At 40.8% G+C, this 23,301-nt stretch overlaps 1 protein-coding gene across 9 annotated transcripts in view; it reads left to right on the top strand.

Moving 5' to 3' along the window:
* Positions 1-23,301, top strand: part of MAPK10 (mitogen-activated protein kinase 10) — a 188,435-nt gene that overhangs the window by 161,545 nt on the left and 3,589 nt on the right. For 7 of the 9 annotated variants that reach the window (XM_075751343.1, XM_075751341.1, XM_075751340.1 and 4 more), the window contains 3 exons: positions 5,254-5,317; positions 5,914-5,991; positions 14,437-22,266. In XM_075751343.1, the coding sequence (XP_075607458.1) occupies positions 5,254-5,317; positions 5,914-5,991; positions 14,437-14,579 (285 nt within the window). In that variant the 3' untranslated portion in view covers positions 14,580-22,266. Of the gene's footprint in view, positions 1-5,253; positions 5,318-5,913; positions 5,992-14,431; positions 22,267-23,301 lie in introns of those variants that run through there. The other 2 variants (XM_075751348.1, XM_075751347.1) reach the window with 2 other exon arrangements.

Below are 23,301 nucleotides of genomic sequence, written 5' to 3'. Positions count from 1 at the left end.
GCTCGATTGGCGGATCGCCGAGTGTTAACTAACCAGGTGGCCTTTGCTAAACGTGTATCCCAATTTGATAGGTTTGAAGGTCCCACCACCCATTGCTCTCAGTGTAGTCTTTAGCAGTCCATTGTATCGTTCAATTTTCCCGGAGGCTGGTGCATGACAGGGGATGTGATACACCCACTCAATGCCATGCTCTTTGGCCTAGGTGTCTATGAGGTTGTTCCGGAAATGAGTCCCATTGTCTGATTCAGTTCTTTCTGGGGTGCCATGTCACCACAAGACTTGCTTTTCAAGGCCCAGGATAGTGTTCCAGGCAGTGGCATGGGACATGAGGTATGTTTCCAGCCGTCTAGTGATTGCTTCCACCATTGTAAGTACATAGTGCTTGCCTTGGCGGGTTTGTGGGAGTATGATGTAATCAATCTGCCAGGTGAGATAGTGTCCATGGTCAAGTCCACCTCTCAATCATGAGTCCACCTCCATGTTGCATCTCTTCCTTGATGGCCTGATGGTCATTGGCCCACCGAGCTATAAATAATTCACTCTTATGTTGTCAGTCCAGATCCACCTGAGCTACTTCAACCTTAGCAGCCTGATCCAGCTGCTTGTTTTGATGTTCCTCAGTGGCCTGACTCTTGGGTACGTGTGCACCTATGTGACGTACTTTTACAACCAGATGGGTTTGTCTCTGTGCTGCCAGTTGCTCTGCTTCCATTGCTGTAACCACCCCAGTTCCCCACCACAGCTTGGGGGCTTTGTGAGCGCCCCAAGCTGGTGTCTGTTGTGCTATACACTCTTGTGGATCCAGTGTGCCAGGCCATCAGATCCACACAGTCCGATAAACCCGGTTGTCCCATTCCTCCACGTGGCTGGAGGCAGGGCCCCTCTAATCCTGCTCATTGTATTTGCAACTCAATTTTTACAAAAATGACTTACAAGTCCCTTCAAGAGGATCATAAGTACGATCATGCCCTCCATTTGGTTTGAGGGACTAACCACTGAAAACTGGAGTTGCATTTTTCCTGAAAGAATCCCCTTTTGTGTTTGTTTTGCCTTGCAGCTCACATACTCATGCCTGTAAGGTCGAGGTAGGTTTTCCATCCCACTTCCTCATGTCTTCTCCATAGTCACACAGGTAAAACCACAGGGTGCTTCATGGTGTGTACCCTGTATATCCTCTCTCTTGAGCAGAGGAACACTTAACTCCTAATAGCTGAGATACTGGTATGTACAGGTGGGGAGTAGGACATATTCTCTTTGTGTTGCTGGACCTTCCAGGACAGTTTCTCCACAGCTGAGATGAGGGAAGAAGAGAGACGTTCTTCATATTGCCGGAGTCAGCCAGCCGCTTCATCCACTGTTGGTGCCTTTTTGTCTTTCCAGTCCATTACTGCCAATGAGTTGGCATACTACGATGGTGCGCTCCGTACAAACTTCCGCCACATGGGCCAGGTACATTGGTCTTCACCAGGGTTTGTGGGTAACTGCCCATTGTCGAGGTATTAATAAACCATCTCCCGCATGGCTAATTTCCTCAGGTACTGGATACCTCGCTCCATGGTGGTCCACTTGCCTGGATGACATACAATATCTTCACTGAAAGGACACCTTTCCCTCACGCTTGAAAGAGGTCACCTCCAGAGTCTGAGGGCTTGTGTCTTTTTGCCAATCACCTTGTTGATGTCCTCTTCCCTAGACAGGGATCTCAGCTGCTTGCCTTTCCTACCCTCCAATTCCAGGCTACTGGCCCCGTTATCCCAGCATCAGAGCAGCTGGTAACGATGTGCTCACCTGGATGACAGCTGAAATCTTTTTGCATGTCTTGCAGCTCACTCAAGGACAGGGATCAGGTGATTTCCTCTGGTTCTGCCTCTTCCTCTAGGTCTCATGATGGTCCCGGTTCATCGTCATTCTTTACTAAGCAAACTGATTTTTTGTGTGTATTTCTTCCTGTGTACAGGGGTGACTCATACTGGCATGGGCTGGATGTTGGTTCAGCTGCAGTGCCTGTCACAGGGGTTTGAGTAGCCACAGTGCCTGTCACTGGGGCTGGGTTAGCTACAGTGCCTGTCTGTAGGTTTTTCCTCTCTTCCCCCTGGGGCTGCTGCCTACTATCAAACAGGGTTTGTAGATACTGATGAGCGCCCAGCACAGGGTGGTAAGTTGTGCCTCTTTGGAAAAGCCACAGCATTTTCCTTTCAAATATTCTATCACTTCATCAGGGTCCTGTAGTTGTTCAGGAGTCAAGTTCCAAACCATTGGAGGTGAGAAGTTCTCTAGATACCTGCCCATATTGTCCCACAAGCCATGCCACCCATGACTATTCAGCCTCGGGGCAGATCTCTGGGTGTTATTCTTAAAACAAATTTTCATAACCCTGAACAAGACCTGGAACACATGCAGATTTCATAGCATTAGGAGCATGCTGGCTTGAATATCCCAAGGATATTCAAAATTCTCAAAAGCTGCTGTAAGCAGCCTGAAGGGAAAAGGGGAGGTGAAAGAGTGAGAGAAAGTATTTCCCCCATCCTCCCCATAGATTGGGTGCAATTATTAGTCAATTCTGAGAGATGTCATCTGAGGTATGGGCATGACAGCAATGCCATGTACAAATACCAGCTTAACCTCATGACCATTGATGTTATCACATAATAATTTGATATCACACAGTACAGCAAAATGAGAATGCTGATCCCTCTCCAGAGGTGACAAACAGCACCACAGGGAATACGTACAGGAAGCCATGTGAACAAACAAAACACCATTGTGACCAGTGACTATTTATTTTGTTTTAACACACTCCTGTCAGATCTGTCATTATCTCAATCCTTTGTGCCCCCCGTTTGGTGCTAAAAAGGACTGTTGTGGTTTAGCCCCAGCCAGAAGCTGAGCACCGTGTGGCCGCTCACTCACCCCACCCCCTCTCAGTAGGATGGGGAGGAGAATCGGAAGAAAAAGGTAAAACCCATGAGTTGGGATAAGGACAGTTCACTGGCATAGCAAAAGAAAGAGGAAAATACCAACAACAGTACTTAGAATATACAAAATGGGTGATACACAATGCAATTTCTCACCCAACATGACCCAAACCAATGACCTCACATGATTGCACACTCCGCTGTCCTGGAGCTGTGGTGTCCTCCAGCCAGCCCCCTTTTATGCTGAGCATAATGTCATATGGTATAGAATACCCCTTTGGCTGGTTTGGGTCCTGGCTGCGTCCCTTCCCAGCTTCTTGTGAAAATTAACTCTATCCTAGTCAAATACCAGGACATGAAGGAATCTATGCCTTTATTTCTGGCTGGGGGAGAAATACCCCTGTTTTTCTGTGGAAGATGTAAAAAGATTGTTTACACTTCGTAGGAGCAATTTTACACACAGCCTGTGGGTTTTTTTAAGCCCGTCCCTGAAGCTTTTAGAAAGAAAGGTACTTGCAGGATATTCTTGTCCAACTTGGTTTACCTGCTTTCCTTCCATCTGACAGAGTGGCAGTGGATCTGTCGCTGTAATTCAGATGACAGCTTAGCCAAATGCCTCCCCTACTGCTACCATAAAAGCCACGAGCCAGCTACATAGTGGAGCTGACAGCCCTTGTAAGTGTCCGGTAAATTCTTAGACCCCCAGAGTCTCTTTGTCTTTGCCAGCTTTCTCTGCTTTCCCCCAGCAGTAAGTGCATGCTGCAGGGCTGGCTGAGTGGCTGAGCAGTAGTCCAGCAGGCTCAGCTGGAGCAGTGGAGCTTACATACCACATCCCGCTGGTCAATGGTGAGGCTCACCTGCACTCTTTTGTAGTATACAGCTCCCTGATATCACAATCAGCAGAAACATGAAGTCTCCCCATGGAGACTGCATCGATTTTGGTTGAATCTATCTTAAGCTTCAGGACTGGCTGGAAGGGACAGAGAAGGGTTATGCTGAATAAGAGAACAACTGCATTGGTTTTGGACTCAGACTTCTTATGTGGTTGTGTCTTACCTTGCTGACATAGTGAATCCTGAGGTATCCCTGCTGAGGCCTGGAACTCACTTTAACTCATGGCACGTGTTTCAGGTTTTCTCTCAGCACCTTCTCAGGTTTGAGACTTGAGATCCAGGACTTCACCTAATTCTCTTGTCTTTAACCCTGATACAACTGTCACTCTGCGGGAACTTCTCTTGTTCTCAGTTGACTTGTCCAGTTCAGCTATCATATAATTTTCCTGGTCCGTATTACATCACTGAGCTATTACTTTCTCAGTTGTATCTGTAGCATGCAAATAGCTTAATGGACTGATGGTGTTAGAGTCCTGAGAGCAAATTCTCAACTTCTTAGTGAATCAGAAAACAGCTTGGTAAACATGCATTTAATAGTAGGATGTTTTGAAATGGATGCACACAATGGCCAAGTGCCCAAGATGAGAGTTAAAGTAAATACTTATGCGCAAGAAAAGTGTTGTAGATCTTGTTTCCATCCCCATTAGATATTCTTACCTCAGATATTGAAGCTTCTTGGTAGAAGGAAGGAAGAGAGAGTCCCCTGCCTTCCTTGGCTGCTGTATTTGGCAGCTAACATCAGGAGAGACAATGAACACATGGCTTAGTTGCCCAATGAAAGCAGATATGCAGGCCCTTGGAAACTGTAGTTGCCTTTGTCGCTGTAAATTCCAGGATCTGCTACTTCTGTGACGTTCCCATCAAATGAAAAATACAGAAAGAAGAAAAAAAAAAAAGAAACCTTTTTGGTCAAAGTAAAGTTACTTAAAAGTATGTATACTGGAAAGCTTGGGAATTTGGAACATGGATCAGAAATTCTGGCAGGGAGATTTACTTTAAAATTAGAGTTACTCTGAGAAGTTTGTATAGCTGTGAGTATGATATCTAAAGTGCAACTAAAAAACTAATATAGTAATATTACTACTAATTAATCAAGATTGGTATTTGTCTGGTATGCTGACAGTACATTCTCTGCCAGTGCAAACAATCTGTGTGTGGAGTCTCTGGGCTCAGTATAGGCACAATTGCTGACCTGGGTTCTATTTCAACTACAACTATGCCTCTTGTTTAAAAAAGGAAAAGGGAGAAATGTATTGGTTTCTTCTACATAAAGAGTTGAATTCCAGAAGCGTTAATCCCTTTAACATTCAAATGTGTTTCATGTGTTTTTCCACATACGGGATGGATAGCAAAGAGGGAGAAGAGAATTTATCTTTAACTAATTACTCCTAATTACCTACAATATAACGGACAATTGTCTAAATAGCTTTGTTTCTCTCCTGCAGCCCCCTCCTCAGATATATGATAAACAGCTGGATGAAAGGGAACATACAATCGAGGAATGGAAAGGTAATCACAGTTTAGAATTATATGGGAAGGGGTATTTCAGTGGCAAAACAGCCATGTCCCACCACCAGTTGCATCTGTGTAAAACCAGAAGAATTCTTTGACATGAAGAATTGACACAAGCCCTATGAATTGGTGCTTTGGTAGTGAAAACATAAGAAATGTCCTGAGGACTATCATTATCTACACAGGTTAATGTCAACACAGGAGGTGCAGATTCCAGTGCTTCATTGAAATCTAAGGATATCATCTGAAGAACAGGATACTGTTCAGCAGGACGATGCATCAGAATTTTACCCACAGTAAAAAGCACTGGATTACCATGCTGCTTCATTTCTAGACAGTACAGCATTTAACAATTCATGTGTTCTAGTTTAACCCTATTTGTCTCAATTCAGCTCCAAAAAGAGATGACAGGAGAGGAGGGGAATGGAAGAGAGAGGTCTTAGGCAAGCAGAGCTGTCAGACTTATGAAAACAAGGTAGGGCAGAGAGAGGGAGCCCATGGGAGAGCTATGACACTGTGATTCACAATAGTTGTTTTGTTCCTGATCACAGGCAGTTGTTCCTGTTTGTAACTGTTGCTATTCTCTCTTCCAGAACTCATCTACAAAGAAGTAATGAATTCTGAAGAAAAGACTAAAAATGGTGTAGTAAAAGGACAGCCTTCTCCTTCAGGTACTCAGCCCCATTGAATAACTTTGATGTGTTTTCTGTACTGACAAAAAGAAAATGGAGATAGCTGCACTTGGGCTACACATGCAGTTATGCAGACCAAGTTAAGAAGTTTTTATGAAATCCAGTGCTTCTGATGGGTTGGCCTTGATTAATTGCGCTCCAGTGTCATGTTAATACTTAAAAATTGGTCCACATGCTATTTGAGATATAGTTGTCCTGGTATTTTCTATGGAAAGATCTGTGGTTACAGATTATATTCCTGTGGGTGGGGAGGTTTATCGCACACAATTATTATTATACTGTTTATAAATGGATGAACTAATTATGAACTAATACTCTGCTAGTTGATATAAGCAAAATTGGTGATGTTAGCACGTATCCAGCTGTTGGACACCCAACACTGCACCACTACCCCATAAGCATCTGGTACCTATTCTAGTTTATCCTTTCAGAAGTCTGATAACATTAGAACAGCTTGCTGACAAGCTTGGTTGACACTTGGATGAGAAGGGAAAGTTGTCTTCAAACACAAATTCTTGAAGTCCTGTCACAAGAAAACCACAACTAAATTTTACCTGAGGAAAATTCACATCAGCAGTCTTTTCACAGAAATGCAAAGTGTGACTGCCAGTACACAGAAATACATATTTATGAAGGTACACTTTCACCGGCAGACTTGAAGTGCCCACATTTTGAGCACAGTGTCCAGTAGCACTTATGGGTAAAACTAACTACCTTTTGCAGAACCTTTCCTCAAAGTAAAATCATTTAATTCAGCGTCCTCTGCATATTTTCAGAGAAATACTTTTATCCACCCCTTATTCCATACTATTTACGTCATGCTCAGGTCCCACACTATTCAATACATCCTCATTAAGCACCACCCCCCTTCTCATCCCTTGATATAATATGCTGATATCATTCTCTTAGTTTGTGGACCACCCTTTTAAAATGTCCATAAATGTCCGCAAAATGTCCATTGGGTTCACTTGGTCCACAACCTTGGGCTCCATCCACCATGGTGGTCACTCAGGACAGGAGAGGTGGTTGACGTGGAGTTACTGGGCACCAAAACCAGCTCAGGTCAGGTCCACTGCTGCACTTGCGCTGCCTCCTGTAAGGCTTGTTCTCCATTAGTTCAGGTGATTTCTGCTACAGTAATTCCTGTAACATGCAACTCAAATCATGGGTCACAACAATTTAAAGGTATTTCCATTACAATATCCACCCCTGGTCCCTTCGAGTCAGACCATCAAGTTTACCATTGCAATGAACACCTCCCCTTGCCCCTGCTCCGGCTTGAACTTATCCTCAGATTGCAGTCCCTTAGGGGTGTACCTGCTCCAAGGGGAGTCTTATCCATGAGCCACAGTCTCTCCAGGGGTACACCTGCTGTGGCATAGACTTATCCACAGCCACAGTCACTTTGAGGTGCACCTGTTCCAGCATGGCCTTCTCCATGGGCCACAATGCCTTCATAGATACACTTGCTCCAGCGTGGCCTTGCCCACAGTCACAGTCGCTTCAGTCCTCTCAGAAATAAACCTGCCCTATCATGGGCTCGTCCATGGCCACACACTTTGAAATGTTCCAGCATGACCCATGCACAGCCACTGATGCTCCAAGGTGTACCTGCTGTAGCATGGACTTATCCTTGCCACAGATGCTCCGAGGTGTACCCTCTCCAGCATGGACTCATCCTTGGCTCACAGTCCTTCCAGAGGTATACCTGCTGCGGCACAGACACAACAACAGCCACAGACACTTCGAGATATACCTGCTGCAGCACAGACACAACCACAGCCACAGCCACTTCGAGGTATACCTGCTGCAGCACAGACGCAACCACGGCCCCAGACACTTCGAGATATACCTGCTGCGGCACAGACGCAACCACAGCCCCAGACACTTCCAGATATACCTGCTGTGGTACAGATGCAACCACGGCCCCAGACACTTCGAGATATACCTGCTGCGGCACAGATGCAACCACAGCCCCAGACACTTTGAGCTGTACCTGCTGTGGTACAGATGCAACCACAGCCACAGACGCTTTGGGGTGTCCTGCTCCGACGTGGAATCATCCACAGGTCACAGTCCCTTCGACTCGAGTGCACACAGGAGTTCCAGCCTGTCCAGGACAGCAGCACAAAAACAGCAGCGATGCCCTGGCCATCTGCCAGGCCAGGCGCATCGCCATTGCTGTTATCAAAATGTTCCACAGTGACATGATAAGAAGTACAGCAGTACAGCGAGCAGTGAAAGCACAAAGCAGCCACTAACGAGCACTAGACTCTAATAGACAGTAAGGCAAGCAAGCCCCATGGCAAGCACAGGAGCCTGCCAATTAATAGCTAAACAGCTAATACTAAATAGCTAGTAACAGCTATAAATTCAATCTAGCACATTCCAGTCAAATCTGTCATTATCTCAAACCCTTCGAGCCCCACGTTGGGCGCCAAAAAGGACTGTCGTGGTTTTACCCCAGCGGGCAGCTGAGCACCACGCAGCCGCTCATTCACTCCCCCCCCATCAGGATGGGGAAGAGAATTAGAAAAGTTAAAGTGAGAAAACTCCTGGGTTGAGATAAAGACAGTTTAATAGGTAAAGCAAAAGCCACGCGCACAAGCAAAGCAAAGCAAGGAATTCATTCACCACTTCCCATGGGCAGGCAGGTGTTCAGCCATCTCCAGGAAAGCAGGGCTCTGTCATGCGTAACGGTTACTTGGGAAGACAAACGCCATCGCTCCGAATGCCGCTGCCCCCCCCCCCCCTTCCTCCAAGCTCCTTATAAACTGAGCATGACGTCATATAGTGTGGAATATCCCTTTGGTCAGTTTGGGTCACCTGTCCTGTCTCTGTCTGCTCCCAACTTCTTGTCCACCCCCAGGCATCCCGCTGGCAGGGCAGTGCAAGAAGCAGAAAAGGCCTTGGCCCCGTGTAAATACTGCTCAAGAATAAGTCCATAGAACAAAAACATCTCTATATTATCAATGCTGTCTCCAGCACAAATCCAAAATGTATCCCCACACTAGCTACTATGAAGAAAATCAATCCTCTCAGCTGAAACCAGGACATTTTGCATTCTCACTTTTCACTTGCTGCTGAGCTAACAACATTAGAACAAGAATGCATCATTAGTAACTGACAGGACAAGGAAAAACATGGCAACAGTGGATGACGTGCATAGTAATAATTAGAGCAGTAGCACTGCACCTGGATTTTGACATCGATGAAGTAAGATATTGAACACAATCCATTGCGTTCTTGTCAAATAGCAAACAAAGTGTAGGAATCGCAGATTTAATTTACCAAACTACTGTACCAATGCTGAAAAGAAATCTGGGGCCCTGACAAGTATCTGATAAGTACTCATTCTTAAATCTCTCTCCTGTATAGAATGGTGGTTGCAGTCTGATTTATGATCAAGATATATATATCTTATACATATAGATATGTAGTTGCTCATTTCAGAAATTAACTACTCAGGGATTTCTTTATGTATTCCATGTTCTGTTTTTCTGATGTGGAAGGTTTTTATTGTTTACGTAAAATGTTTCCAAACCCACACAATTGCCATTTCTTACCTGTCTTTTGCTGTTCCCCTTTGACTGTTTGCATTGTTAGGCACCAACAGGTATAGCAAGTATTTAAAAATTGCTCTGAGATGAGACTGGTTTATGAAACAGTAGATTTAATGTTTTTCATCACTTTGTGTACCTGACTTAATTTCTTTCAAATGAATGAAATACTGAAAGAATGAGGTAAAACAAGTCACCAGTTCTGAGCATAAGGGAAATGAGGGAGACTCTGCACATATATTGCTCATTGGTCAGTGTCCCTGGCAAGAACTCAGAAGGCTAAGATTTGGTGCTCTATCAGTAGTCCTAGCAAGCAAGCTGTAGATGAGTTTCTGTGATTACTTGATCAGAGCTTTTGAGGAGACAGCTGGAGTTCACAGCATCAAGAGTAACAGTTGCCCATTGATAGTGCAGGCTACTTAAAGTGCCTGTGTATCAGAGTGTCAGTCACTTAGTGCTTCCTCTTGTCCTGTGAAGAATTAGTTAATACAACAACATACAAGCTTGAAATGTGGGACTTGGGGGGGGGAACTCAAGTGCCCCTTGTGCTCATGTCCAACGAACAAAATCAGCTGTGTCTAAAACTGTTCCAAACAGATAATTCTGTTGCCTGTTCAAAAAAAAACTTCTGTAGGCTACCTTGTTTACTTTCAGAAAGCTTTTTGTATTGTCATGCCTAAATCTTTTTTTGCTGCAGTTTAACTCTGCTATTTCTTGTTCAGTCTCCAGAGGACATGGAGAACAGTTTCCTCCATTTTTCTTTCTGGTAGCTTTTAGCTACCATTCCATTATCGCATCCCTAATCAGTCTTCCTTCCTTTGAATTTCACTACCTGCATCTTTCAATCCTTCAAACTTACTGCTTTTCTCTACACTTTATCTAGTTGACTTCTATCTTTCATCAATCACAGTGTCCAAACTTATCTGCTTAAGACACTGGTAGTGCTGAATAGAGTGGAAAGATTTGCGTGTAGGTGTGTATATGTGTTACGTAAATATGTAAGCAACACATGCAAACAACATATGCATGTCTACATGCACACATCAACATGGAATTTAATCTTAGATGCTAGAGTTTTTGTTTTGTATTCTATGTTACAAAATTTCTAAATGGTTCTGTTTTATTTATAAATTCAGATACTGTACCCCTTATTGGCATGCTTTCTATTCAAAGGGTCTATGCCATATCATTACTCAGCTGGGAGAATAATGTTTTCTCAATGGAACTCAGTCACAACAATACATGTGAGAAATAGCTACGAAATATAATCAACCTTCAGGATTGTTGACTAATTCACACCCTTATAACATGAAGATATATACCTTTTATACACCTATACCCTCTCCAAAATACACATATGCATGTGTGATAGCCATATATATATATGTGCATCTTCTGTTGAGATCTCCTTCTGGGTTCCACAGAAGATGTATTATTTATTTTAAATTACTCACTTTACCAAGAAGTGCAGCAGAACTTTTCACTAGCAGTCTCAGGACTCTTCTGCTCTGTAATTTCTGAAGCAGAGAAGCAAAGGATATAAACTGTTTTATTCAAAGATACGGGAGGAATTTAGCAATACCATTTTCTATTTGGTTAATGCATTAAAAAAAAGTGTTTCTGACTGGTATTATAAAACAGCAGGTATTTCCATTACATAAAAGATTTAATTCAAGGTTGTAGATTATTTAGAATTAACCTTAAGCTCTGTCCAAAGTAAATAACTTTGCTGCTACTTGCAGATTTCCTCTGCTCTGACACTGCGTACTATCTAACCTTCTCACACTGTCCCCTAGTCTTCACTACCCAGCTATAATTTCACACCTATTTCTAACTGTGTTCTCATTTCTGCATAGAGAATATAGTAAATAGCACTGATCTTAGTGCAGCTTATTCTCAGCAGTCCCCTTTCTTGCTGAAAATTGCTCTTTTATTCTTCCCTTCCTGTCTTTTAGTTGCTGCCTGATTTGGTCAGTTTTGTTGCTATCACCCCAGAACTACTGGATACCATTAGTAGCCCTCTTCTGTTGTGTGCAGAGCCTAAAATAAGCAGCTGATGGACTTGCTGTGACATTGCATATCAAGAGTTACTAATTACATGACTTATAAGAAGCTGAGCAAATCCCCAAGACAGACACAGGACTTTTTTTGGAAACAGCAAAAGCTGCAGTTCTCCTTTGCTTTTTCCCCCCACATCTGTACACTTCACAGCTGAAGCCTTAAAGGCACTTCCATAGGTGCTAATTAAACAGGGCTTCACAGGAGCCCTCTGAGGAAGGAATCCCAGCTTTATAGCAGGGAAGTTGATGTGTGGCTTAATAGCTGTCAGGTCAATGGCAGAGCCAGGAACAGATCCCAGGAGCTGTTTCTCACCTGCTCTAAGCTTTTGCTCTTTTCCTCAACCCCGCAGCCAGTGAGAAGCTTCCTGCCAAACACAAACTCATAAATGGGGCTCTTTTTCTCTTTTGAATGCACCTCTGTCATTTCTGCACTGTTTCACCTGGCACCCATCCCTTCAGGAACAAGCTGTTGTAGCACCAGGCAGGTGCTGAGCATAGCAAATGAAGCATTACTTATTGACTAGGACAGCTTTTTGTTGGGTTTCTGAGTGTTGCTGCATAAGCGCTCCTTTCTGCTGCTGAATTCTTTCATTCTGTCATATAGGTTCCGTGTGGTTTCACTTGGTTTCATGAGCATTTTGTGAGTCTGGGTGCTTTGGGGCTGCAATAGTAACTATTAGGTCTGTGTGTCGTGTCATGTGGAATTGTACTGAAAGCTAGGAATAAACATAAAGATGTACCTTCCAGAAACGTGGAGGCTGAGTTGATACTTGCTGAAATGAACATAGCAGGGTTTATTGAATTCAGTGGTGCTGAATCAGACATAGTGTAACAAAATCTTCACCTATATAATTTCTGCAGCTATTCAGTTATTTTGCCTAGCTAAGTTGATCACACATTCATCAAAGAAAGCTGCACAGTAACAATTTGATCAGAAGTTGATTGAACCTACCGGAATTCTTTCCATTTGATTCCTGGGACGGTATCCGTGAGTTAACGGCAGGCTTCTGTCCAGTGCTGTAAACATTTAGAAAGGTTATATATTGTTCAGCCATTAATATCATTCAATTCAGTCATATTTTGACTATATCTAAATGCATTTGTTTTGACTGACTAACATGTAAACATGAAGTAACAGTATTGTACTGGATGATTACTGATCAATATGAATGAGGTACCTGTAAATAACTCTCAGAAAAACAAATCTTCTGTCAGAAAAGATAGATGATTGCTGTCTGCAGTCACCAATGAGATGTCATTGAGATTGCTCTGTCTTTTTGCAGCCTTTACAAAATTAACTATTTTATTTTCCACATGTATCAGGAGAGTAAACTAATTCAAGGGTGATTCTGATGCCAGAATATCTTTGTACTACTACTACAGCAGCAGAAAGCCGTTCTCATCTAGAGCTCTGAACATAAGCGTATCAGTCTCTTATGTGCTTTTTGTATAGTAGATGTGTATAAAGGGAAGAAAAAGTTGAGGAAAATAGAAGAGTGGTTTGAGGTATAGTGGCTTGTTTTCTCAAAGTAATGTTTTTATTGCAAACTGGAAAGTGACAGAAATCCTCTCCTTTTGTCCATAGCATCGTATATTTTGGCTAGGCTGTACAGATGGCTATTAATTTCTGTATTAAGAATATACGAGTTTTGTAATTTTACTAGGTGTTGGTTTTTTAGGTGTGTTCTCTTGCTTTTCAATTTAATACATGTTATTTTCTGTCCATTTTGAGGAAATGAAAATCTGTAAAAGTTAACTGAGAAAACTTTTTGGCCATAAGAATGAAACAACATCTATCTGCAGAACAAAGATCAGTGTGTCACGGTGACTAGCTATGATTTCCAGGTGTGCAATATCATTGTAATGAATATTTAATGAAAATGAATGTATCCCTCCCAAACTGCAGACAACGTTCATTTTGATGGAAAGAGGACAAAGAAATGTGCCTGAAAGTTCAGTGGAAAAAAATACCATTCAAACTGTTGTTTGCTACTCTGAGAACTTAAGCATGAGTTAAGGTTAATGGGCAGAGTGATGGTTGAGCAATTATAGGTGCACGCTAAATACATTCATCACACAGCTCTGTATTTATCATCAGTTACCTGCATTTGTAGAACAAATAATGCCTGATAATATTGAGGGATGTGCTAAATGTTCAGTCACATTGATGATAATCTCATGAAGGTACATTCTTCATTTCACAAAATCAAAGTGATTGTTTGGATAATACCTGGTACTATCATCATTTTACAGAGGACAGGTAAACTTGGATGCACAAAAATACTGTCACAACTGAAATCGTGGGCTTAGTCTACCTCGTCCTTAACTAAGTGGAAGAAACCAGCTTTGCCTCCCACACAGCCATCTTCTCTGCGCTGCCACTAGGTGACTTGATGCCACCCATTCTGCTAAACTATCTACCAGAGAACTGGGATCTTACTAGAGAGTGTGGAGCACTGGGTTGGGTTTTTAATTATCTTGTTGGTGCCTGTGTGTTCCTAGCAGATATCGGATCGTTGGGTGTTTTGTAACTTTAAGAAGGCTAGAAAGAAGTGGAGTGATAGACACAACATGAGCTCTATCTCTTCAAAATAGACTGTTGAGGGAGAAAATTTCCTGGTAAAATATTTAATATTATCCAATGCCTAAAGTTTGTATGGCCCATTTTCTTCTAATGCTTGCCATTGTTTAAAATGGTCTGTGTACTTACATTCCTGTTGCCACAGGGTAAGAATCCTTTGCTTTTTAAACTGTGAGCGTTTAAATCAGGTTTAATCACATTGGTGTTCGTTTTCGTAGCACAGGTGCAGCAGTGAACAGCAGTGAAAGCCTCCCTCCATCCTCATCTGTCAATGACATCTCATCCATGTCCACGGATCAAACACTGGCGTCTGACACAGACAGCAGCCTGGAAGCTTCTGCGGGACCCCTCGGTTGTTGCAGGTGACTAGCCGCCTGCCTGCGAAACCCAGCGTTCTTCAGAGGATGATGTAATTTAGGAGTAAAAATTAACAGGAGTTAAGAGATGAAAAGGAAGAGAAATAAAATACAAAGATTTAAACAAAACAAACAAACAAAAATCTTTTCAGCCTGCTTCTCCTACAGAGTTATGTAATGCAGCTAAGCTCAAGTGTATATTTAACTTATAGTTGCTCTGCTTTGGTCTTCTTCCAATGATGCTTACTGGGGAAAAAAAACAAAAGGAACTCAAATATCCTTTTTTTTTTACCCCCTCCCCATAAGATGTAAAATTAATGGCTGCAAAACCAGCAACCTGCAACTGTCCTTTTCACACTGGCATGACAAGGTGTGCAGTAGCCACTCGCAAACATACAGGTGTATATCTTCCTTCACTCTCTGTTCTGTCATCTTCTGCCCAGTGAGGCAAATAGGTATATACATGCATTTTTCTTCATATATGAATAGCACATACACACACGTGCCAATAGAATTCTGGCAGTGTATGCAGCTGTGTACCTATAGGAACACACACATCTGCATATGTACTTAGTGTGCACTCCACAACTAAATGGCCCATTTCAGGTGAACTGCAAAACTACATATGTGATATTACCAGTATATATTCTATTTGTTTGCTTATTGATGAGGTTGCATATCTTGTATGAGGATTTGTGGAAGTGTAAATAACCACATTGACTGTGGCTCCCTCAGAGACTTGAAGATGTAGCACCAAAATTTCTGCTGAGATTTTTATATATATTTTGAAATAATAACCAGTTTGTATTGAAAGAAGATGCCACAGAGCTTCATAGAAAAATGTTTGTGAATGTTAAGACTTGTTCTCATTTTTAGAGAAGATATGCCAAGCTAAGACCAGGTTAGAAGGAAGCACATATATCTTTGCAAACTACAGGGAACATGAATGAAGGGGTTTTATGCATGTCTAAGCCCAGAAAGATTTATCTCAGTAAGCAACTTTTCCTGAGTTCTCATTTTAGTTCATAGATAGGCTCGCTATTATGAATTACATGTATGCTTGGAGTATGACAGGTTTGGGGAATGGGCAGATTATGGTCAAAAGGACATGCAGCAACTTGTTTTTATTTTACATCTAGATCTTTACTAGGTCAAACAGAGAAAGGATATTTGCAGCCCACTCCTTCTCAGTGCATGTTTGTGGCTTAGAGGTTGTTTTCCCTTAAAATCATTCCCTTGCAGGGATCTCCGCTACTAAGAGAACAGGCCTTCTCTAGGTGCTTTTGGCTGTTCATTTGCTCGTGACAAATCATCTGACTCCCCAGGAAGTTTTATCAGCTGTGTTACATGGAAAAGAACCACAGAGTGCATGGGTCTAGTATTCCTGTATTCTAAGTAATAGCAGAGGATACCAATCAGATAGTGCGCTGGGCTGAAAAGATTGCAATCAGGGGTCTTTTAGACAGTTTTGACAAGTTCTGAAGAACCCAATAATGACTGAATATCAAACTGATTTTACCAGGTAATAATACGTAGGATTCCCAGTCGTAAGTAACAGCAACTGTTTTTACCAGAGAATGGCAAAACTCTACATGGAATTTCAGAATAACTGAATATTTTTCCAGCCAAAACAGCAACTAGCATTTTCCCACTGCAAAGTCATTATTACCTGAGTTGGAAATGAACTAAAATCTGAGTCATCTCTCCTCTTACCAAAGCATGCCATGTAAACTGAAATGAGCTAAATCATACTCTAATGCTTTTCCGAATGTCAGAGAGAAACCATTTAGAATATATTACTGGATATTTTACATTCACTAATTCTTATGTAGTCAAAATTCTACCAAAATAGCACTGTTGTATTAGGTGGCTTACAAGCCTGCCATTCCGTGGTAGGAAAAAAAAATTGAGTATCAAGTCAGATCTTGTTCAAAAGGAAGCAAGCAAAGAAAAAAACTTGTCTCCAGGGTGGGGAGGAGGGGAGATAAAAATTAAGTGAATATAAAATAATTTCAGACTTGGTAGGTCTGAGCTGTCACAAAATTGCTGTAGGAATTTTTTCCCCCCCAGGTATATTTTTGGTAGATTTTTATGGAAATTTTTTTGAAAATAAAATTAGGTCGATAATTTTCTAAAAACTCAGAGCAGTAATTGTAAAAGCAATAATTTACTACTGCTAAAAATATTTAGCAGTATTGTCTCCTAAGCCATGAAACAACAAGTCATTTTTGAGTGATGTAACTCTTAACTTCAAAGCCAATGATCATAAAAGTATTGAAAGGTAAACAGCAATGCTCTGTAGGTACAAAGGCAATAACACCAAGGGTGACTTCTTAGCAATAATGAAATGTATCACCTCCAGATTTAATTCACCATAGATATATATAAATAATATTCAGGTAACTAGTATCTGCTTTACATTCCTTAGTGTGCACCATTTGGGTGTGTTATTTAAACAAAAGTGTCTCAAAGACGCAAAGCTGTATGGAAGAGAAACTGAAAAAACACCACGAACGTAGGCTGTAGAAACTAGGAATAATCACAGTTCAATGCCAGTGATACTATGGAGATGTAGCGTAGGCAATAGCAGATAAACCATTTATCATAGACAGATGCTAACGGATCTCCCATGTTCATCTATCAAAGCCAAAAAACATGCTCTTAGTCCAATGGTATAATTCAGTCTTGTTTGGGTTCATGAGTGCTAGGTGAAGAACCAGTCACCTTAGAAGATGTCCTAGTGATTGGCGCTAAATGAACCTACAACACAGAAGTTATATAGCTTTATTCCCAAAAGCCCTGATTCCACTAAGCACCAGTGCTTGTACAAACATTTAATGGAGACTATAGGGATGCATACATAATTTTAACTAGCATGTGCTTTTGTCCTTTGCTCAGCAGCGATTGGCATCAGCACGTGCTTAAGTGCCTTGCTGAAATGAGGCCTGAAAGAATTACTGCATCCCTTCTTGTCCTGAAATTAGTTAGTCTCCTTTATGAAAAGCTCTATCTGAGGGAGGAGACTTGGGGCTGTCCACATTGGACACTAGAAAAAAGCCATCAATGAAGAAAAGCAATAGTTCTTTACAATTCTGGTCCTTGTATGTCCAAACGGAAGTAGCGACCATTGAACAAGAATAGTATCCTTTGTTTTGCTTTGTGTCATGAATTCGGTGCTGTCAGCTGATAACAAGAATGCACGGACTCTTGAATAAAAGATTGCAGTGATGACATTCAATAATCTGTCTTAAGGTAAAGAAAATTTTTCTTTCAGATTCTAGAAGTTTTGATACCCTTCTCTTCAAGTCTGTTCCCCTTTATTCCAATATTCTATTCAGTTCAATAATGATAGATGCTTTTCTTATTTTTCTTGCCAGTGATCTTTTAAATCTACCTCTGTTTAAAATGTGACTAAATAGTACTTGAGTAACAATTTGCACCTCATTCTTTGAGGTTTGCAGTTGTAAGCATAATTGCCACCACTGCAGAGGTGTTCCAAGGTATTTAGGCACTAAAGGGGCAATCAGAGAGCCTATGCCAGAAGTGGCATATCTTTCATCAGCATGAATGGCAGCTGGACACCTTGGTTATTTTTTAAAATATGCCTAAGAGCCTATTGGTATCTTAAGTGCCTGGATACCCAAAGAAATTCTGTCCCAAGTGGCTTATTTAAGTCATGCAGATAGCCATCATCAGGGTGAGGAAAATGGCAGAAGCATCTTAACTATCAGTGGCTGCTCAGAGCACTAGCTGCAAAAAATAGCATTGAGAAGATAGAGAGGTAGAGGGGAAAGTTGCCACAAAACATTCCTGCTTTATTTTCAGGTGGAATACTTCTGGATAGTATGAGAAACCAAAAAAAGAAAAAAAAGAAATTAGAATAGCTCTTAAGAGACCCCTCCTCCATTTTCCTTCTCACCGATGAGTTTAAATGAGGATGAGGTATTAATTTATGTCAAGTTGATGTAAGGTTATGCATGTTTTCAATCCAAAATTTTCTGTAATTTTTGAAATCAGTCTTCAGATACTGTCTTGGTAGTATCTTGTGAGTCTTAATTATATTCCATTAAAATGCAATAGATCTTTAGAGAGGTCAGATATTTGAGTTGGTCACCCACTGATTTATGCAAATCACGTTGTTGTTGATAACCCTTCCATACTATTTAGAATTCCATGGCACAGATAGATTCAGGAATCTTAGCAAGCTTGCATTATATAAAGTGGAGCTTAGATTGGAGTACAAGTATGGTAATCTGTCAAGAAAAAAAAAAAAAAAGAAAGAAAAAACCCACTATAGAAAGCCTGATTAGGTATTTCCCTAATGCGCTGACGGTTTTCTTCTGGAAGTCACCAGTTCCTGCTTGATATTGGCCTCTAGAGATTACACAAGACAGATGATCATGTCACTGTATCACTCTTCTAAACTTATAACCAAGAATAGATTCATATATATGGCTTTATCTTCATGTATATTGCTTTACCTTCAAGATTTGGACTAACAATACTGAAGAAATTAGACTTGTTGCAGTGCCTTTAGGAAGTTTTCCAAAGTAGTGCTACTTAAGTGGTTTGGATCATATTCTAATGTTTGTCAGTGAGCACTAGTGATTTCTTTTCCACCAACATATTTTCTCATGAAAAATATGCTAGTAGTCAATTTTAGAACTGCCTGAGAGAGTCAGTTTCAGCAAATCTCCTGAATTTTTTATTTAAAAAAAGGAAAAATATGTTTTGAGTATCCCAAAGTCATTGTACAATGTAATTGAAATATTTTAATTCAAAAATAACTTCTAATAGCCAATGTTAGCTTACTTATATTACAAGCTTTGCAGTATTTCAAAGGATCAAAATTTATTTTAGTTTCAGATCAATTTCTTTCTTCATGCTTATTGAGATTTTAAAATTTTGTGTGAATTCGAACATGCAAAAACAAAGTAAAAAAAAAAAGGTATTTTGCAACAAACTGTGTGCTTTCAAGGAGAGCAATATGAAAGAAAACCTGCAGGGAACAATTAGACTTTTAATAACCTGGCAAAAAAGTCTGAGTTAGTGGTTCACTTCAGTTTTTCTTTGCCTCCATATGTGTGTGTAGGAAAGAGAGGGAGTGCATATGGATGTGATTTTTAGAGCCTGTGTTCTATTCATATTTGATCCAAGTTTTCAGTGTGGATAAAGAGCGTAATTGTAACAGAATCATGCATCTTCAAGAATCTGATGGCTGTGCTTATTTGAACTTCCACTACTTTACAAAGGACACAGTTAACTAATTGCAAGCTCAATTTCACACATCTTTTCACACACACACACACACACAAAAGGAAAATCATTGTGCAGTAGGTTTGAATATTCCACAAATATGTAATGTCTTAATTAGTAAGATGCTTGTGGGAGGCGGGGGAATGGTGAATGTGTCATATTCATGGATGAGCTGAAAACCAGACCTGTCCAGTGGAATTTAGTGGAATCTTCTTAGTGTATTAGGAACTTGCCAATGTGGGCTGCTTTTTTTTTTTTTAAATTTATTTTGCTTTTCTTTTTTTTTTTTTTTTTTTAAATTAACTATTGATTGCAAGAGGTGAACTTTTTAACTTAATTTCTGTTCAGGCTTATTGACCCATGGCAAGTTTGAGATTTAAAGAGCATTTGATTCGACAAAAGAATGTTGAAAAACTTCAATTGAGGCTAACGGTGCCTTTTTACCTGAGAGCGAAAAGCTGAAAAGCACATATTGAAGGAAGACACAGTTAATTTGGGAAATAAATGTATCCCTACCATGCTTATAATTTCAGACAGGAAAGCCTGTCTCTTTTGCTAATTTTCACTGAACAGGGCCATTCTTGTCTTCTGGAAAGTAAGATATTTATAATGTAAATAGTTGTATTGATTTTTTCCCTTCCTCTGTAACTATTATGTAATAATCCAACACTCTGTTTCTTTTAAGTCTTTTACAATAAGGCCGCTGTATGTTTAAATATGGTTGACCTCTGATCTTTTCCTAAGTCAGTCACATGCTGAAAAGGAGGGTGCTGGAGGTTTCAATGTACATATAGAATCATGTATATTTAGTAAATTGAGTAAGTGGGACTTATGGCCAGTATACATTAAGCCACAACAGTAACAAAGCTCCAGAACTTAACTAGCAACTGTTCACCTTGCCATGTCCATCCTGTAACAAGATCTAAGTTGCACCTGCCTGTAGTTCTGCATGATCAGACTTCAAAGTATAACTAACAAGATCTGTAATGTATCAGTGTTGATAAACGTAGATGTAAAAAAAAAAAAAAAGAAAAAAAAGAAAAAAAGAAAAAACTTGACCAACAAAAGAAAATCAACAACAGCAACAGTTCAGTATCAAGACTGGAAGATGAGACATGTCTGATTTTGTTGCACAGTTATAGCTGAAAAGAACAACTGGTGTCAGTCAGCATAAATGGACTGCAGTAGTGACATTTGTTAAGGAACCAACCTTATTTCCATACGGTTTTGTTCTTACCCTGTTTTCCTTTGATGATCTGTTGTTCCCTGTGTGTAGTACAGGGGAGAACAGGGCCTCAGTCATCAGTGTTTTATGGGTCAATGTCGCATCAATGATTTCTGATTTCTGTTCATTTAGCAATTACTGAACTAAGATGGGAATCTCGTGTTCTCCCATGTGTCAAAAGGAATCCTGTCAGAGCTTCCTCATGAGGATACTCTTCTCACTGCTGTCTTGACTCCTGTTGGTTGAATGACTTTGCAGTGTTCCCAATAAACAGCACAACGCAGGAAACCATATTGATTGAGGGCTTCATTACACATGTGTTGTGCATCTGTACTTTCATAAGGGGCTCAAAGTCATGCAGGGACAGGACTCAATTGAAATATGGTATGTACTCTATGCATGACGCCTTTATTACACCTTTATGACCTTATAGTGGTAAAACTGCTGATCTTTACAGATGTGGATTTGGACCATCTGTTTTTGGAGGAAAGTTGTAGTGAACCTCGGTCCTTATCCCACAAACCACTCGCTCCTATCCAGAGCAGCTAAGTGGAAGTTAAAGGGGTGCAGGGACCTTGGGGGGGCCATGCACAAGAGGTGAATTTCATGCTGTTTGAATGTGATCTTGCCAAAAAGCCTGTATGTCTAGCAGGGGAGACTGTGACTGTTCTATGAGGAGTGTTTGTGTTGTTTACTTTAAAACAAGCTTTGCTAATTAAAATAGTGTATTCCGGAGTCCTATTTGAATGGTGTGAAGGGTATCAATGAAGAAGTTACAAAGTATGCTCATACAGCTCTCCTGGCTTCTTGTTTCTTTTCCTTCAGCCCTCACTAGGGGACACAGATAAAGCTATAAATATGTGGAAGTTACCAGGATTACAAAATCCAGTTAGTGCTCTATCTGATGTGCTTCATAGGCTTAATCCTGTATACCACCATTCATTTAAGAAGCATTTACAGTGCTACAAAAATGTAAAGGGGTCTTAATGCATATGAGACTCAGACTTTTTGTCTTTAAGTAGCTCAAGAGTTTATTCCTCTGGTTGACTGCCTAAACATATTGGGGGAAAAATGACCATGTGACTGGATGGAACAAAGAAAAACTGCCAAGTAAAAGGTAGTCTCCCTCTGATTTCTTCCCCCACTGAAAATGTAAAACAAAATCAAGCCAACAATAACAACAACAAAACCCCAAGCAAAACAAAGAAAACAAAAACCACCGTACCAACTGCAGTTACTATTTGAGGACTGATTTTTGACAAAGTTGAACACACTTCACTCTAAGTGAAAAAAGAACAAAAAGGAGATAGGTGCTGCCTTTTGGAAAACATTGCTGATTTTCTCAATTCTTGCACAAGCTATCTGTGCCCATTATATTTCCAAGCAAGTCAAACCATAATACACAAAGGACATTTTTATGTTTGGGTTTATCATGTGTAGAGATGAAAAGAAAAATCACAAACAGCCTTCTGTCAAAACAATTTGAAGGGGGGAGCTGTAGAAAAAAAATGAATTAAAGCACCTTGTAAGCACTATAAAGGAAGAAATTCTTACAGTTGTTGGTACTTAAATGCTATTTCAAACATACCGTGCAGAGCTGGTACTCTTGCTCTGACTTGCTAAAGCAGGTCTATTCTTCTCCCAGTTTGTATATGCAGAGATTGGCTAAGCTACAACATACAATACAAACCTCTGAGTTGCAGTGGCTAGGGAATTTTGGCTTTGTGATTCTTATTGCAAAATGGGAAGGATAGGGACCAGATTTTTTGTTTTACTAGGTACCTTTTGAGACAATTGAAGATTCATCTTTTTTTGAGAGGTTTGCCCTTTTCAGGACTCAGAATTTTTATGACCATATTTCAGTGATTTACACATCATTGAATCCAGATCGGAAGCTGTAACTGTGATTTAGCTTCAAATAACCCAGAGTCCTAAATTCCAGAAAATCTAAAGTATTTGAGCAAGACAGGGCTGTCTCCTATAATGTTCCTTGTATTCAATGGCAGTACCTTTTGTAGCAATAGACCAGCCTTGGATTTTTTTCTTCAGTCAGCTTGCATGATGGCCTAAACATCTCATTTGGTAAGGGAGCGTATGCGTTGCACGCTGATGAGCTGTACCAAATCAATGGAATCATCTGTGTGGAAGCAGAGTTCAAGGAAGGAGACCAGAGCGCCTCTGCAAAACTGCTCCTCCCTCTCCACTTGAGGCAAACGAATGGGATGAAGGTCAGTGAACAACCTTTGTGCTC

The sequence above is a fragment of the Balearica regulorum genome, chromosome 4 (assembly GCF_011004875.1).
Source record: "Balearica regulorum gibbericeps isolate bBalReg1 chromosome 4, bBalReg1.pri, whole genome shotgun sequence".
Classification (NCBI taxonomy): domain Eukaryota; kingdom Metazoa; phylum Chordata; class Aves; order Gruiformes; family Gruidae; genus Balearica; species Balearica regulorum.
The sequence above is the reverse complement of the archived record's forward strand: the minus strand, read 5'-3'. Positions and strand labels throughout refer to the sequence as shown.